Genomic DNA, 17194 nt, shown 5'->3' with positions numbered 1-17194 from the left:
TCGACTTGTTGCACAAGGTTTTTCTCAAAGGCCTGGAATTGATTATGAAGAAACGTATTCTCCTGTGATGGATGCAATTACGTTTCGGTATTTGATTAGCTTGGCGGTATCTGAAAATTTAGAAATGCGTCTTATGGATGTTGTTACAGCTTACTTATATGGATCACTTGATAGTAATATATATATGAAAATCCCTGAAGGATTTAAGATGCCTGAAGCACAAAGTTCAAAACCCAGGGAATGTTATTCTGTGAAATTACAAAGATCATTATATGGGTTAAAGCAATCAGGTCGAATGTGGTATAATCGACTAAGCGGTCACTTGATGAAAAAAGGGATATGTAAATAATTCAATATGCCCTTGTATTTTCATTAAGAAAACAACATCCAGATGCGTAATTATTGCTGTATATGTTGATGATTTAAACATCATTGGAACGAATAAGGAAATTCAAGAAGTTGTGTCATACTTGAAGGAAGAATTTGAAATGAAGGATCTTGGAAAAACCAAGTATTGTCTGGGTTTACAAATTGAACAAAAAGAATGTGGAATGCTTGTTCACCAGACCAATTATACAGAAAAGATCCTTAAACGTTTTAATATGGATAAAGCAAATCTTTTAAGTACTCCAATGGTTGTTAGATCATTAAACATAGAAAAGGATCCATTCCGTCCATGTGAAGATGATGAAGATATTCTTGGTCCAGAAGTATCATATCTAAGTGCTATCGGTGCCCTTATGTATCTTACAAATTGTACAAGGCCTGATATATCTTTTGCCGTAAATTTGTTGGCAAGATTTAGCACATATCCAACGAAGAGACAGTGGAACGGAATTAAACATATATTCCGTTATCTACGAGGAACGACAGACTTGGGACTTTTGTATTCAAAAGATGCTAATCCAAGTATAATTGGTTATGCTGATGCTGGATACTTATCTGATCCACACAAGGCACGTTCCCAAACTGGATATGTATTTACTCGTGGAGGCACTGCAATATCTTGGCGTTCACAGAAATAAACGCTCGTAACAACTTCATCAAATCATGCCGAGATTATTGCACTACATGAAGCAAGTCGTGAATGTGTGTGGTTAAAATCAATGACCCAACATATCCAAATTTCATGCGGATTATCATTCGATGAGAAGCCTGTGATACTATATGAAGATAATGCTGCATGTGTTGCTCAAATGAAAGAAGGATACATAAAAAGCGACAGAACTAAACATATTCCTCCTAAGTTCTTCGCATTCACCAAGGAGCTTGAGAAGAATAAATGTATTGATGTTCGTCACATTCAATCAAGTGAAAACTCATCAGATCTCTTCACAAAGGCACTTCCTACATCAATATTCAGAAAGCACATATATAATATGGGGATGCGCAAACTACGAAATTTGTGAAGAATTGTTCATGTCAACATGAGGGGGAGTTTACGTGACTGCACTCTTTTTCCCTTGCTATGGTTTTTATCCCAATATAATGGGTTTTTCCGAGTAAGATTTTTAACGAGGCAGTATAAAAACACGTAATGAAGACAATCATTATGATCATCATCACAAGGGGGAGTGTTGAAAAATATATTTAAAATGTGTGTATTGAATATTTGAAAGTTGAAAATAAGTGTTGTAAATATTGAAAATTAGTGTGTGATGATGTAGGTAATGATGTATTTTATTTTTGGATTATTTGTAAAGATTTCCTATAAATAGATCTCTCATTTGTGAAGAAAATCACAATTGAGTAGAGAGAAAAATATTATAAAGTGTGTAGTTTGGTAAATTTTGAGAGTTTGAGATTTTTACTTTTTACCATAAATTTTTATTTTTTCACAACAAGAACAATAAATTATTGATAAAAAATAATAAATTTTCTTGCTCGAGGTTGTGAAAGTTTACTTGTTTGATTTGATATTATGTGTACACACTACATGAAAGGACAAATTTTTCGATGATTGTTGGTCAGAATCATGCAAGAAGTTTCATATTTGATGTGGCTATATATATTATGGATGAAGACCAAATTCCTCCTGTCCTAAATTAGCCATAGGATTTGGGTTTCGGATATCTAATATTGAAATACTAATAAGATCAATTCTTGACTCTGTTTCCTGCAAAAACTGTACAACCCTCACTTGCTTGCCCGACAATAAGCTTCGGATCGAGTGCTTGTCTCTATACATCCAAAATGAGTTTCCATGTGATAAAAGATGTCATCATAGCAACGCAGCCGATGAAGGGCTGCAACCCGTTCGACATGGAAGTGGAAGAAGTAGTGTTTGCCATGGGTGGCATTTCACTGTACCCGGTGGCGGCACCACCCAAAGCAGGGGTGCCTGTAGGGAAGATTACTGGAGGAGTGCCTGAGCTGCAAAAGTTTAAAATGCAATTAAAACTTAGATGGAACCACTAATCTTTAACAAAATGTAACTGAATTCATGGCGATGAAAAATCATTGAATCCTTGGGTATTTACCTAACCGGGGTTGCTCCGGATGAAGATGGTGTCGTAGGACTCGTAGTTGGATTCGTCGTGATCGGAGCTACTGAGTTGGGTAATGCAGAGGAAGATGGCCATGTGTGATAAATGCAAGAACCTGAACCTATATAAGATGTAGAACTGGTTATCAAATATTCAAGAAAACATGGGCTGAACTCTGCAAAAAATAGTAAAATTCTAATTTCTTTAAAGGTACACAATGATCATGTAGTACAATTTTCTTCAAAAAAACTATATATGATAGAAAACACGGATCTCCGATCTGATTCCAGCCGTGCAAAATATTACTTTCCATTATAAATGTATCATTATTTATGTCGTAAAAAAATGTTGGATAATATACGTTGATTTAACTTAAAATTATTACTTTTTATTTCAAAAGTATATTGTCTAATATATGTAGATTTGAGAGAATTAGTTTTCAATGTATATATGAATCGAGTCGACACGTCTCACAGATATAGATTCGTGAGAATATTGTATAATAAACCTATTTAACGATCTTTAGTAATCGAATTTTGAGCTAAATTTTGCAAGGTATGATCTTTCAATCAGAATAACCAAAGTAACATAAAAAAATATAATTCATTTATAAATTGCAAGCTTATGGCCATGTTTATTCTAACAAAAGGCGATTAATTCTTGATTCAAATTTGACTAAAGACAGTATTCCCCATGTACGAATTATTAAATTAGCCAAAAAATTATTATAAATTGAGATGTATTGACATGAAAATGAGAACATTAATTTAGAATAATAGAGTCGTCAAAATATTTGATTGTTACAAAATATATACGTGCATCGCCTAAAATGGAAAATCATGTGCCTAAACTACTAAAAATTACATTTTTTTTCTTGATAATGTTGATGTTTACTTACTTGGATTCGTATTTGTGATGAAAGCAGTGGCCCCAAAGTCACAGCTAGTTTGCACCGGATTTCTCTGATAATAGCTATTGAATGCATACGATGCATGATTCTGCATAGTGTTTGGATTGTAGCAGCTTCCACCCTGTTGGATTGCTGCACAATCTGCTCCCCCGATCCCGCATGCGTAGTCGAGTGCCGCCTGAACATTGGTTTCCGCCACTCCACTCCGGACAACACACCAACTCTGCCCTGGAACGGCTGGTGCATTGGTGGTGGTCACGGGCTGAGCCACCACAGGGGTCGTGGCTGGGACTGTTGGATTTGGATATGTTGTGCCAGGATTAATATTGGTCACTGGTTGACCTCCTGGGTTGTTGTAAGTTGTGCTAGGAGTGGTGACAGGATTGGTTATAGGCATTGTGGGATTGGCTGGATTTGTAATGGGAACGGGATTGACCGAGGGAACGGTGACCGTCACTGGAGACGAGGTACCGGGTGGGACGGTAACGGTAGCAGCAGGGGTGGTGACAGGATTTGTTATAGTAGGAGCAGTGACTGGATTGGTAATGGGAGTGGTGGGATAGGGAGTCACAGAGGGATTGGTGAAATCGTGCCGAATGTTTCCGACTAATCCCTTTCGTGATATAAGGAGTGTGTGTTCATCTTTCATTCCGAGTTCATGATGCTTAAAATCCTTAACCAGAATGTGCAATGATCCTACAGAAGCAGCAAATGGAGTGAATTTTCATTCCCCATTTTACGAATCAAACAAGACATGCACTACAACTCTTACCTGAGGAGCACGAAATGCGAATCGCCAGAAGGAAACAGAAGGTAGTAGTTATTGAAGCTGCATTATCCATTTGAAATTTGAATGAAGGTGTCTGTCTTTCGGAGTTGAATGGGATATCCGAATGTGAAGGGGGTTGGCATATATACAATATATGTATGTATGGCACAAGAAAAGCAACAAGTCGGCCATTTAGAAATAGATAGAAAAAGTTTGAAGACAAACGCATAAAAGTTGAGGAAAGTAGGATAAAGTAAAGGAAGGATTATATCTATCTCTACAGCAAAAGAAAAGTGTTTCCTTTGTCACGAAGAATGAAATTTGAATATGTATTTGCTTATCGATAGTGGAAAGAATCAAGATATGTATAGTTGTAATTTCCAAAAAATGAGCCTAATATATTGGGATTAAAATTGGGATTATTTTACGATAGAGTATGGTCAAAAGTCAGTCCTTGAAATAACAACATATATGTCAACTTCCATAAAAATGTAAGAGACTCATATTAGAATAACGAGAGAAAAAACACTCTTTATGCAGCAAGGATAATCGGTTTGCTTTCCAACAACATATACGTATGAAATCCACTATGAAAATGCAACTAAAACGAAGTATAAATGGCTAGAAAAGAACAATTTGTGGAAAGAAAATTAGATAAGAAATTTAAACTAGAAAAAAAGTGACGACATATTCACATGATAGATGGAAAAAAGAAGCTTATCATCTCCACACGATCATGTCCGATCCATGCATGTGAGCTCAATGAAATTAGTAATTGTGGTGCTAAAATGACTCATTCTTTGACAATCAAAGCTACTTTTTTTCTAAAAAAAATTATGGATAAACTTAAATTCTCTTTCGAGGGTTTAGATTCTCTGCTCCACGCACACCACCACTGCTACATTCATATATATATATATATATATATATATATATATATATATATATATATATATTGATTCCATACCTAGAAAGTTGATGCTTTCACACTTGCATGTAATGTGCTTGGCCACTAGCTAGCATGAGGAAATTAGGACAGATATCTCAAAATCACGTTAACAATGTCTTTTCTATTCAAAAGAACTTTTTTTTTAATACAAACATATATAAGAGAGGGTTATTCCACTTTGTAGTTTTATTGTCATGAAACCAATATGATAGAACTTGACTTGATTTGAATGGACAAAAATGAAGATAAAATATAGAACTCAATAAGGAGTTTTACCAACCAAAGAAAAACTCATGTAAAGAGAAAGAGATTCAATCCATTCATCTCTGCTTTATCAAGTATTTAAACAATAATCAAGAATAAAACTATGCTGACGGTACAAATAAATCAAATGCGTGAACTTGATTCTGATATCAATTCTAGATAAAACGTTTGTCATTTTTCCAAAAATTATGACCAATGATAAAAATTTAACTCAAATTTTTAAATCATCGACAGCTTAAACACCACACTTCATTCGTTATCTTAGGAAGAGAAATTATTGCATCTGAAAAATAATAAAGGTAAAAATATAAGCTACTCAATTTTTGCCCCTAAATTATTTAAAAATATACTAAATTTATAAGCTTATCAGTTTTATCTATTTTTTTGTTGATGATCTAACTGAAGTCGAATATACAATGAAAACCATTGAATATCAATTAAAATTGCTAACTTGCTTTAAAATTTTATCGAGCATATTAACTAATTAAGAGAAATGTATTTATAACGTATCAGTTAAACCTTTTTGACTTAATTTTTTTAGTAATTTATTACCAATGTATATTGGAAAAAGAGAGATTTATTCACTGATTATATTAAATATGTAACGTATATTACGCCGTCTCCATGCCTTGGTATCTTATTATTATAGTATAAAGGTCCAACAGTGGGGCAAAATGAATTGTTCTTGCATGTCATGCACCTCAGGCAGCCACTGAGGGACTCATATCAGCAACAATGCGACGGTACATGTGGTGATCCGAAGTGCTCTTAAATCCAGGTATGAAATCGGACAAGAATCTTAGGACGGCAGCTAGGTGTTGTGGATCATCAGCAGCACAAGCTGCTTCAAGAAACAGAGTTGGCTGAACTGTGTTAACCTGAAATTCCCCAAGTTTATAGTCAAGTCAAATTTGATGAAAGGAGTCAAGGAGCCTCGTATTTACATGTCCTTGGCACGTCGACAGTATTTAAGCGGAAACATAGCGGAAAGGAAATTGCAATTTTATTTTTTTTTGTGCAGATGACCACAAGCATCGATAACAGTTTTCATGTAAAACAATCCAGGTAAAAATATAATCTTTTACCTTATTTTTTCGTGCAAAACGAAGAGCTTCAAGATAATACCCATCTTGTACAAGCAACATCACATAGTCATGATGAAACGAGAGTTGTCTAAGCATAGCCATGCCCAACTTCCTTATTTGAAAGTTCTGACGGCCAGACTCGAGAAGCTGCAATGCCACTTCTCTTGAAGGCTCAATAATCTGCATTATGGGGCATCTAAGTTACGTAGTTGACTCAAATCAGACATGAACTATTAGAGCAGTCCCAGGAGTAAGTTGCTGAAGTTATTTGAGGCATTTTAGGGGAGTGAAAGTAGAAGTACTAGGACAAGATCCAATTAAAAGGGATTTTGGTGGGACTTAGGGCACACAGTGGTGGGGGCACACATCATCTTACATCTCAGGCGACCAGCCCAATCAACCTTCTCTTGAAATTAAGGACACAAACATACAAATCCAAGTAAGTGTTACCTTGTTCGTGATAAGCATTCCAAGTTCAGCATAATTATCATCCCGAATTAGTATTTGTACCATCAAAACATAGGTATTAGGTTGCACTTTCAGTTTTTCCAAGCTAACCCTGCCATTATGGAGCCAAAGGATAAATCTATCAATAACTCGAGCAGGAATGACAACATTCTCAAGTCTCAACCAATAAATGGAAGGCAAAAAACCAAATCAAGAAAAAAGAGCACAGCTTTCACTTAACAATGATCAGGTGACTGCTCAAGCCAACATCACAGAGAGAAGGCCGAACAAGAAAGATGAAAGGTCTCCTATTTTACTTCTAAAGAGTATTTATTTCTCCATGGAATTTCCTACAGAGGTCTATCAGCTACTTTATAACTTGCTTTTATTTTCAGACTGAAAGAAGTAGCACAAACACGGTTATTTACAAGATACCGCAATCTGAGAAGATAGTTTGGTCAAGCTTACCTCCGTATAAACTCAACCATCACAGCCACCAAGTAAGATCCATCCCCTGCCATCTCTTCCTCGATAGGGGCAAACACAAATTGATGCACATCCGCTGATGAAATTACAGCAGAAGTTGAATGGGACTCCGGCACATCAGAAGCATTATTATTGAAGTGGACGTTACCAGGCTCAAGAACTTGTACTTGCCCAGCAGCAGAAGCATTCAGTCCAGATGCTTTGTACTCCATTACGTGCCCCATCTCTGATTTACCAGTTGATGAAATCATAATATGTGATTTCATTTGGTTAGATGCGGAACTCGCTGTACCATCAGAGTCCGAAGCTGAAAAGCTAGATTTGTTATAAGATTCATTCCCAACACCAGTTTCAGGTTCGTTTCTGATGGACTTCCCAGATGCATCTAATCCACTGGACTCATCAACAACCACAGGAGGGATATCTATATTGGAAACACCAGAGGCTGATATTTCCTCTTCTTTGGTCCTCTTGTTATAGGTGCCTGCTTTTATTTCATGATTGTATGCCACGAGGAAAATGTCTAATGCCTTGGCAACCATGGGGACTGGCCTTCGTTCCAAAATAATAGTTCTGGCAATAGATAAGCACAACTGCTTAGCCTGAAACCATCAAAATTGCAGATTAATAACAAAAATGAGTGGCTAGCTGGGATATCTCAAAAGTAATTTTTTTGTTAATTATATTCAATAGTCATTATATAGAACATAGTTCTATTATCTGCAAGCTAAATTTTCCTCCCAACACACCCAAAAGGCACTAGAAAATACTCAATAGGAAATTTCTGGGGTAAGCTTGGGTAATTTTCGAGAACTGTCATGAAGGGTTTCCGTGAAATGTATTTCTTGGAAATGAATTGAGCGATGAGAAAGAATTATAGAATAGTGTTAATATGTTTGTATTTATTAAACAAAAATGTTTCCCCGAATGGTAAACAAACATTGCCTTAAGAGTGGAGAAATAAGCAATCAACACTGTGGGCATGATTTAAACAGACTTATCCCCTGTTAAGTTCTACTTCATTCTGGTGTCTCTTTCAATCATTGAGTCAATCAAAATTTCACGCGAGCTAAACCAAATATGTTCTATTGTCAACAAAGGACACAACATATCACGGAGATCATAAAAATTCAAATGGCAACACTTTACCTTGCTCGCCTCTAACCTTCTTCTTTGCAGGAATTCTAGCATGAATGGTACTTCCGAACAACTGGCGGATATGGCCTGAAATGGAAGCATGTAATGAGAAAAGTAGAAGAAATTACAAAATTACGAATGAACTTATCTGAAAAACTTGCCTCCAAATCCACATGAATTTTCCACAAACACCCAGTTGAAGCATCACACACAAGATCAGGAACAAGAAAATTCCAGTTATCTCCATAAATAGAGACTTCGCCTGGCTCATTTGATTCTGAAGAGCAAGAAGTTTCACCAGTTGATTGAGAGGATGTCGTGTTAACTCTAGAAAAACCTCTCAGCAATAGGGGAAGGGGAGCAGAAACAGGTGCTTGCGTATCTGCATACATATCATATAAAATAGCAACCTTTGCATCCACGTGATGAATAATCAAAATGTTGTCAACCACGCTCACTCTGATCCTATCAGAGTAAACAGGCAGGGAACCCTGAAATAGAAAATAATATAGTTTCAGAAAAAAAGAAAATATAAAAAAATGAAACATGAAAACATCAAATATCCTGATATGTTAAGTTTATAATCTTATGATACGTGAAAGTGCATTAATAACAACATGCATATGCCAAAGACAGCAGAGATGTGTCAACCAACCTTTGCAGGTTCCCCTTTCTGTAATCTTTTACATTGCACAGAATTCCAAGGAATCAATCATAGAAGACTCTCAATTGATTTAACGACAGAAAAATGTGGAAATGCCAAGACAGTGTTATATTTTTGGTTGGTAAGAAAAGAGTATTAGGTCAAGATTTTGTTTCTAGTTTGTTAGTAAAGAGAAAGTTTGGTGTTCGAATTTCTCCTTCACTTCTTTTCTATCACAAATTCCAACAAGGGGGGAAATAAACTTTGATGATGATTTACAGCTTTAGCATTTATAACTGATTTTATTCAGAGATAATATTCACACTGTTACAAAGATAATATTCATAATCATAAATGTAATACACACGAGAATTAAAAATTTGCCTGTTGTACAACAGCATCTCGATAAAACCTATATGAGTGAAGTAGCATAGCAACTCTATCGAACTGCAGGCAATAAATTCTGCCATACCTGTAGATCAACAAAAAGATATTAAACCAAAGAGGAGAAAAAACTTGAACTCCAAGTAGGTAAAAAACCTATAACTTAACTCACAGTTAGGAAAAGGTAAAGAAAAGAAACATACACAGTAATGATATGAACGTCATCAGCTACAAGAATGGGCTTATTATTCATCTCAGATTTGGTCATGGTCATCTCAAACCTGGGTAGACGGATGGTTCCAGCAGATGACAGCTAGAATGGAAAAAAAAAATGAGAATTGTCATACTCAGGGAAAAATTTAATGAAGAAACTAAGTTAAGTCACATTTTCCTTAATATAACCACCACGAAGAATAGTACTCTTTGCACACATTATCAAACAAAAGGTTATCAGCCATTAGAGGTCAACAAGCACCGGCGGAGTAATTTATTCAAGAAATTGGGACAAGCTCACCTTATTCTTCCAAATATATTACTCATAATCATCATTCACTACTAAAATTAAAATAAGATATTGTTTACAAATTGCATAAAAAATCTTTTTGTGGAAAGAGAGGCAAGTTTTGGATACAGAAGAAAGAAAGTGATTACAGCTGCTCCTACCTGATAACCTGTAAAACTCTTGCACTGCATTCCTGAGGCAAGAAGTACCAATCTGCTTTCATGGGTGTAGATGTACCAACTAATATTCTGTTTTTTGGTCTCAACCAAGTGCAGAGATTGAGACTCGGAATTGTAAGAGTACAACTCCAGTCCACTGCAATCATATAAGATTTTAGAAAAACCAAAGCAAGACATAAAACCAAAAGAATCTCACAGTATGGGATTTAAAAATTTCATCACGAATGCTTAGAATGAAAGGTGGGAAAAAGTAATGAACTTTTGAAATTTAAAGATTCCGCTTAAAATACTAGAGAGGCGACAAAAATGTGCATATTTTTTTCCATCAAACAAAAAGGGAAATGGAACACGGGAAAGTAGTTTGAAGTGATGATAAAAGATACTGTGTTTTTTAAAGTATAAAAGCGAAGAGAAGAATGAGGCTAAATCTATTCAAAATTGTCGGACATCTATAGATTTAAAAAAGTAAACAAGCATCAATTCTTTGTCCGTACTTTTCAAGAGTGCAAGGCCTCTGATTCCTAGAACCTAGGCGCGAGGCAAGGAGGCACGGTAATTATTGAAGCAAAGCACACGAAACCATTAGTTATGAACTTCAATATTGTTACAAAGTCCTACTATATTGGGCTTATACCAAAATAGGCCCAAAAGTATATTCCCTTTGAAGAATCTAGATGGTGAGGAGCGGGCTTTAAATGTGAGGAGAAAGGGACGGTTATGTATTCAGTCATTTTCTTCATCTGTTTGGTGAGAATACTAGCAGTGGCTAGGGAAGTTTTATTGCTTGTACAGATAATAATCTCTAGGAACACTTTCAGTCTATTTCAATCAATATTATTTTTACTTTCTTTGTTGATATGTCTTTAAATACCTAGCTATATTACTATAATTTTGTGGCCAAGAATCAGCACTGTATCACCATTATATTTTGGAAACTATATGTGTGAAGAAAATTGCCGTATACATTCTGATATACACAACACAAAATGTAAAACGAGACACAAGTCAATTTTACAGGTAAATATTGATGATTGTAGCATTGCATTTCACAGTGGACCTAGAATCAAGTGACATAAAGGAGTACAGAAAACACACCACTACAACCATGAACAATTCCTTCCAGTAAAAGAACTAGAAATGTTTTCCAAGATGGTCATAAAAAGAAACAAGAACAATATTTGATGCACAAGCAACTAATACTTCACAACCAGAGCCACAAAGATAAAAAATGTTGACAAACAATGATGAATTAAGATATATAATAGAAACATCACAGAGATACAAGATATATCAAGACTCGAGAGGGGGAGAAATTAGTGAGGCAACAAACACATATTCCAAAGTGGTTCTCCCAAACATACTTGGGTTCCTTTTTGGTCCTAGTTGTGGAGCTTCAAGGCTACAAAATTAGAACCATACTGGGTGAAAATGTTTGGGTTGACCTTCAAATTTATCTACTAACCGTGGATACCAAGCCGGATTCAGTAGAGAAGTCTCGGTAGCACTTTGAGGAATGGACTTTGGGCCTCACGTTTTCGTCTATCACAATTTCAAAAATTGTTTTGTGGCTTAATTTTAACATAAAGAAACTAATACCTTGTTTTGACAAACACAATATCGCACACTGCACAATCTGTCCAGAAAAAACCGAGAATCTTCTCCGAGTCAGACCTACACCTTTGAGTAAATGCTTTTCCCGTTTCTTGATTCCAGATCTCAATCTCATGACTAGATCTTTGGATAGCCAAAAGCTTGAGATCTAAAGAATATCGAATGGAGAGCACAGAACCTTCACTGATTGGATAAGAAGATGGAGCCACAGATGGATTGTATGGAGTGGTTTTCCACGAAAAAACCTACAAAAGCCAGATATTCATAAAAGAAAAGGTGAAAACATGAAGTCTTGAATTTTAACACAGATCATCATATATTCATATTTACATTGTGACAACCGTAATACCTGGTCAGAAGTCAAGGCAAGAAGTAGCTTATTCCCATCATCATAAAAGAAACTTCTTGATCCAGGAAGTTGGCATCTTAGAGGTGGACATTGGATGTAAACGTGTGACAGTGCATTAGATCCACCATGACATGTACGATTAGAAGAAGATGTCGGTCCAGTCATTTTAATTTCTTTTCTTGAACTAAGCTGCTAAAATTTAATCAGGCGACGTGGTGACTGGTCTAACCTGTAATAGTGTTGAAGTTAAGGTTCGGGTGAGAGCATCAGTGAGAAGCCCAAAGTATGATGTAGACTCAAAAGGAGGAAGATCTTTTCAAATACCTAAGTACTTTTTATGAAATGACATCATTTCAAGACCGAGTTGAACAATCAATGCAATTGAAAAGCTCACAGTTTCAATCAATGTGATTTCTTGAAGTCAATGTTTTCCTCGAACCTGAATAGAAAAAATCAGACACGTTGAGGCTTAAGAGTGAAGAAAAGTAAAAAGAACAATAAGAAATATTGACAACATTCTATTTCATATATCTGGATACCGATAATAACCATACCACTCTCTGCATGCAACACTTTAAAGTAATGAACTCTTTTGAGCACATATCCCTTTCTACTTCTGGAACCCTGGATGCAACACAACTGCCATACAGTTTAGCCTGAAGAAATAACAAAAATGGAACGGATCAATATCTGCTGATAAATAATTCTATCAACAGGCGTGAAACGAAGTGAGCAATTTTAGAAGAGCAGATTGGACCCTAAAATGATATTCCTGATAAGTGCGAGGAAAGGAAGTTCAGGCTGGACGGAGAAAATTAAGGAAAAGAAACTGGTCAAATTACAACAGTCTCAACCCTACTAACCACTTTCTTTCATAGCATGCGTTCCCAGAGTAAACACGGGGCCATCCCCCTCATGGTTCGCCGGAACGGTTGCGGTGCTTGGAACGGCAACCACCGTTCCAGTTCCAATGTTATTTTGCGGAACGGTCACGAATTTATAAAAAAAATTAAAAATTTCAGAAATTAATAAAAACAGCACAAATTTGCGACGGTTATATGAAAATTCGTCGCTAATTTAGCGACAGTGTTAATAAACCGTCGCTAATAGCGACGGTTTTATTAAATCCGTCGCTGATGTTGAATCGGCGACGGTTTAAACCGTTGCTATTAGCGACGGTTATAAACAAAACCGTCGCTAATGCCGTTACCGTTTTTGCCCGGAACTTTGGAACGGCGACCGCCGTTCCCGTTCCGTTTCGGCCGTTCCGACCGCATAACGGCCGTTCCGGCGAACCATGATCCCCCTCCCTCATACATTGCATTTTGAAAAAATTCAATAAAAAATGTAACCCTTGACACTAGTGAAGAGAAATATGCCAAGCTGTAGATCTCACACCTCTAACCAAGTTGAGATTCAAAATTCCAACCATGGCAAATTCGGAGAATTACAAAATATAATTGAGTGAACATAACAATATCCAGCAATGGGTAATCGGTATCTGACAGGATAGCAAGTAAAAGCACGCGATGCAGATCTCACTAGCACCATCCATTCTCAGCCTAAAAACAGTTTCAGAAAGAATCGATCTTTGTAATCGAAAACATCTCCCTTCAATGTTTACACGTATTTATCCTAGAAATTATTAACCAACGAACCTGAGCTGAGCAATTCACCAAAATACGCCTGAGTAACGATGTCGTAGCATTACTGTTCTCCTTCATCATTCACGCACAATATGCTAATCATCGGATCAATTCCTTATTGGTTATTGCAGTTAAATTCAAACAAACTTCTTCGTCTAAAAATCAAATAAAAAACTAGAAAATATAGAATATGCAAGTGGAATCACAGGTAGGTTATTGGCGACAAAGGCTGGGGTTCAAGAAGGGGAGAAATTAAGATTTACACGACAAACCTCAGTGGGAGATTTATTTTTAAGGTTTTTAAAAAATAAAAATTGGGTAATAATAATTCTTTAAAAAAAAAGTATCGGATACGAGTAAGAAAAAAATTAGTATCTAGTCGGTATAAAAGTTGTTAAAAGATACGGGTTGGATAATGAGTCTGACATATATATACATATATATATATATATATATAAAATATTAGTCATGTTTTTTTATGAACAAATTTGTTTTAAATCTTCGTACTCAAACTTAAATTTGCATTCAGTCTCTATCAGAAAAATTATGTATTTGCACATCTTTTTACACAATAAAATGTGTTTACACTCTCTGATCTCACATACCTTTTCTCAGACTAAAATTGCTGCTAAAAAGTAAAAATATGGTAGTGATATATGATATTTTAATATCAATTGTTTCAGATCTAGTATTAATATATGATTTTTGAGTACCTAAACGTGTATTAAAATATTGGTACTAATGATACATTTGTCTTTTCGGATGAAAATCGATAAAAAAAACACTGAAAATATGATACTACTATATGATATTTAAGTAACAAGTGTTTCAGATATGATACTAATATATTATTTTTGAGTACCCAAACATTTTGAAAATGTTGATATTAATAAAAGAATTACAATTTTATATTCAAAATTTTATTTTTTGTATCAGATCTAAAACATTTGATATCCGAATATCATATATTTATACTATATTTTCAATGTTTTATATCAATTTTAATCGGAAAAGACAAATGTGTTATTAATATCAAAATTTGTTATATATGTTTGGGTACTCAAATATCATATTTTAGTACTATATTTTAATGTTTTGTATTGATTTTTATCGAAGAAAAGACATATGAACCAAGAGAGTTCAAACACATTTTTCTGATACGAGAACTGAGATCAATTTTTTTTTTTAGATTTTTGAGCAATTTACCATTTTTATATTTAAGCTCAAAACGATGCAACTGAAATTTTATAATAATATATCAAGAGTAGGTCTCATGTGAGACCGTCTCACGGATCCTAATCTATGAGACGGGTCAACCCTACCCATATTCACAATAAAAATTAATACTCTTAGCATAAAAATTAATACTTTTTAATGGATTATCCAAATAAAGACTCGTCCCACAAAATACGATCCGTGAGACCATCTCACACAAGTTTTTGCCATATATCAAACTATATTATTTTATAAAAAAATTATCTCATTTTTTATGTACGTAAAAATTATATCAGCGTATCTTATAATATTTCGTGATGAGAAATACAATTATTTTTGTGATAAGAGCTTTAATTAAAATTATTTGTTTATTTTTTGTTATGATTGTGTCAATTAAAAATTAGATATATAAAAATATATAATAAATATATTTTTTTATGGCTCTAATAGATTCAATATGTTAAACTTCGGGTATGGGTTGGGTTGATTCGGGTATGTATTTAAGTTTAAGGCAAAAACTTGTGTGAGACGGTCTCACGGGTCGAATTTGTGAGACGGATCTCTTATTTGAGTTATCCATGAAAAAGTATAATTTTTTATGCTAAGGGTATTACTTTTTATTGTGAATATGGGTAGGGTTGACCCGTCTCACATATTAGTATCCGTGAGACGGTCTCACATGAGACCTACTCTAAGTTTAAATGTTTCAGAGCATGTATGGTTCCTTATAAAAATTTAACGGGTATGATCTCACCATAATTTAGTAGTTGTATAGCAGTATAGGGATGGTTCAAGTGATTAGATTTTGTTTAGCATCAAGTATATATTATCAGGCTAAAAGCTAAAAAGCTATAGCTTTTAACCAATGCACAATTTTATTTATTTATTCAACTCGTAACACAGTTTCAAAATCCAGGAAATAGAATTAACTAAGTTAATCATAGATACACATATCATTACATAATCAGTAAATAAACTCACATGGTCTTTAAAACGATATAATACTATCTTCAGAGAGACATTTCAAACCATCACTTAAACATACTCATAAACTACAACTCCTTATTTGTAAAACCCCAAACCATACTTATTTATTCAACATAGCATACACATATTAGATTCATGATACGCAGACATATTTTAGCCATATCTAGGTTCTTGTAAGACCAAACACGTTGCAAGTATCCACTAGAAGCTCAATGTCCTATTCTTTCTTAGTACATAGACCTGCAACATATGGGCTATATTGAAGAACTCAAATTGGAAATCTCCAGCCACCATCTAGAAGGGTAGGTGCAGCCATTGAAGAATTCTTCAATGGCTGCCACCGTCCACCGTCCACTGTCCACCGTCCACATGTGCAGAATATTCTCTATAAATAGAGGCTTCAGCTCATTGTTTAAAGTATCACATTCCCAGTTGAGGAATCTCAATCCCAAGTAGAGGAGAGCCTTGAGAGTGCTAGAGAGTTTTTTTTCCTTCTGTAAATTAAATCTATTAATTGAATAGATTGATTTTTCTCTCAAATTAGTTTGATCTTTGATGGTTTAATTCCCAACAAGTGGTATCAGAGCCTGGTTAGAGGTATTAGCCATCGAAGGAAAGCTCTCTGTGAAAAATTCGATTTCGTGAAATTGTCTGAAATTTTGTTTTGATTATACCACGACGTAGCTCTCGTTCCCACGAGTCTACCGGTATTTTCAGATCGAAAATCGGACATCAAACGAATTTTCTGTGATTTTTCAAAAATTCTTCACGAAGAAGATGATGAATAGTGCTCGCCATGTCATCGCTTTGTAGGCGCCCAGTCAGTGCACAGTCAGAGCCACGTCAGCGCCTAGTCAGAGCCACGTCATTGCCACGTCAGCGTCCAGTCAGCGCCACGTCATCAGCACTATTCAATTTTCTGAAAATTGCATTTTGGTCCTTATATTTTCTGCTTGTTTCAAAATGGTCCTTTATCTTTCCTAAAGTACAGAATGACCCCTGAACTTTTGGTAATGACTTAGAGACCCCCGAACTTTCAGAAAGTTATATAGTGATCCCAAAATTTTCAGCAATAGAATTTCTGACCCCGAAGTGCCTATTCCACCATTTTCGGCCGTTCCGGACACAACGGTGTACTCTGTTTT

The 17194-nt window shown here is 35.3% G+C and overlaps 2 protein-coding genes across 4 annotated transcripts; both read right to left on the bottom strand.

Annotated features, from left to right (window-relative positions):
* Window positions 1–2057: 2057 nt before the first annotated feature.
* LOC140810750 (uncharacterized) lies at window positions 2058–4362 on the bottom strand. Its single transcript, XM_073168635.1, has 4 exons — window positions 4169–4362; window positions 3385–4092; window positions 2481–2607; window positions 2058–2373 (listed from the first exon to the last, which is right to left on the bottom strand). The coding sequence occupies exons 1-4, from the start codon at window positions 4236–4238 to the stop codon at window positions 2181–2183; spliced, it is 1098 nt and encodes a 365-aa protein (XP_073024736.1). The 5' UTR covers window positions 4239–4362; the 3' UTR covers window positions 2058–2180.
* Window positions 4363–5937: 1575 nt separating this feature from the next.
* LOC140810849 (uncharacterized) lies at window positions 5938–14136 on the bottom strand. 3 transcript variants are annotated; one of them, XM_073168746.1, is made up of 14 exons: window positions 13860–14136; window positions 12756–12857; window positions 12526–12640; window positions 12202–12430; window positions 11838–12097; window positions 10224–10377; window positions 9764–9873; window positions 9561–9648; window positions 8695–9024; window positions 8546–8620; window positions 7379–7998; window positions 6914–7022; window positions 6464–6643; window positions 5938–6256 (listed from the first exon to the last, which is right to left on the bottom strand). In XM_073168746.1, the coding sequence occupies exons 4-14, from the start codon at window positions 12364–12366 to the stop codon at window positions 6080–6082; spliced, it is 2268 nt and encodes a 755-aa protein (XP_073024847.1). In that variant the 5' UTR covers window positions 12367–12430; window positions 12526–12640; window positions 12756–12857; window positions 13860–14136; the 3' UTR covers window positions 5938–6079. The 3 variants fall into 3 exon arrangements, with proteins under 3 accessions (XP_073024847.1, XP_073024849.1, XP_073024848.1); XM_073168748.1 differs by having other exon boundaries at window positions 12756–12825; XM_073168747.1 differs by lacking the exon at window positions 13860–14136 and adding an exon at window positions 13600–13813.
* Between the last annotated feature and the right edge of the window lie 3058 nt (window positions 14137–17194).

This window comes from Primulina eburnea, chromosome 13, assembly GCF_022965805.1.
Source record: "Primulina eburnea isolate SZY01 chromosome 13, ASM2296580v1, whole genome shotgun sequence".
In the NCBI taxonomy this organism is placed as follows: domain Eukaryota; kingdom Viridiplantae; phylum Streptophyta; class Magnoliopsida; order Lamiales; family Gesneriaceae; genus Primulina; species Primulina eburnea.
This window is presented reverse-complemented; position numbering and strand designations above follow the sequence as displayed.

Bases quoted from the DNA above. Each gene is read 5' to 3' on its own strand.
- LOC140810750 (XM_073168635.1), bottom strand. From the start codon at position 4,238: ATGGATAATGCAGCTTCAATAACTACTACCTTCTGTTTCCTTCTGGCG. The intron at 4,093-4,168 runs GTAAGAGTTGTA...CTGCTTCTGTAG, and splicing joins TCGCATTTCGTGCTCCTCAG to GATCATTGCACATTCTGGTT. The intron at 2,608-3,384 runs GTAAGTAAACAT...CATCTTATATAG, and splicing joins CATCACAAATACGAATCCAA to GTTCAGGTTCTTGCATTTAT.
- LOC140810849 (XM_073168746.1), bottom strand. From the start codon at position 12,366: ATGACTGGACCGACATCTTCTTCTAATCGTACATGTCATGGTGGATCT. The intron at 9,649-9,763 runs GTATGTTTCTTT...GTTGATCTACAG, and splicing joins GACGTTCATATCATTACTGT to GTATGGCAGAATTTATTGCC. The intron at 7,023-7,378 runs GTAAGCTTGACC...CCATAATGGCAG, and splicing joins ATGGTTGAGTTTATACGGAG to GGTTAGCTTGGAAAAACTGA.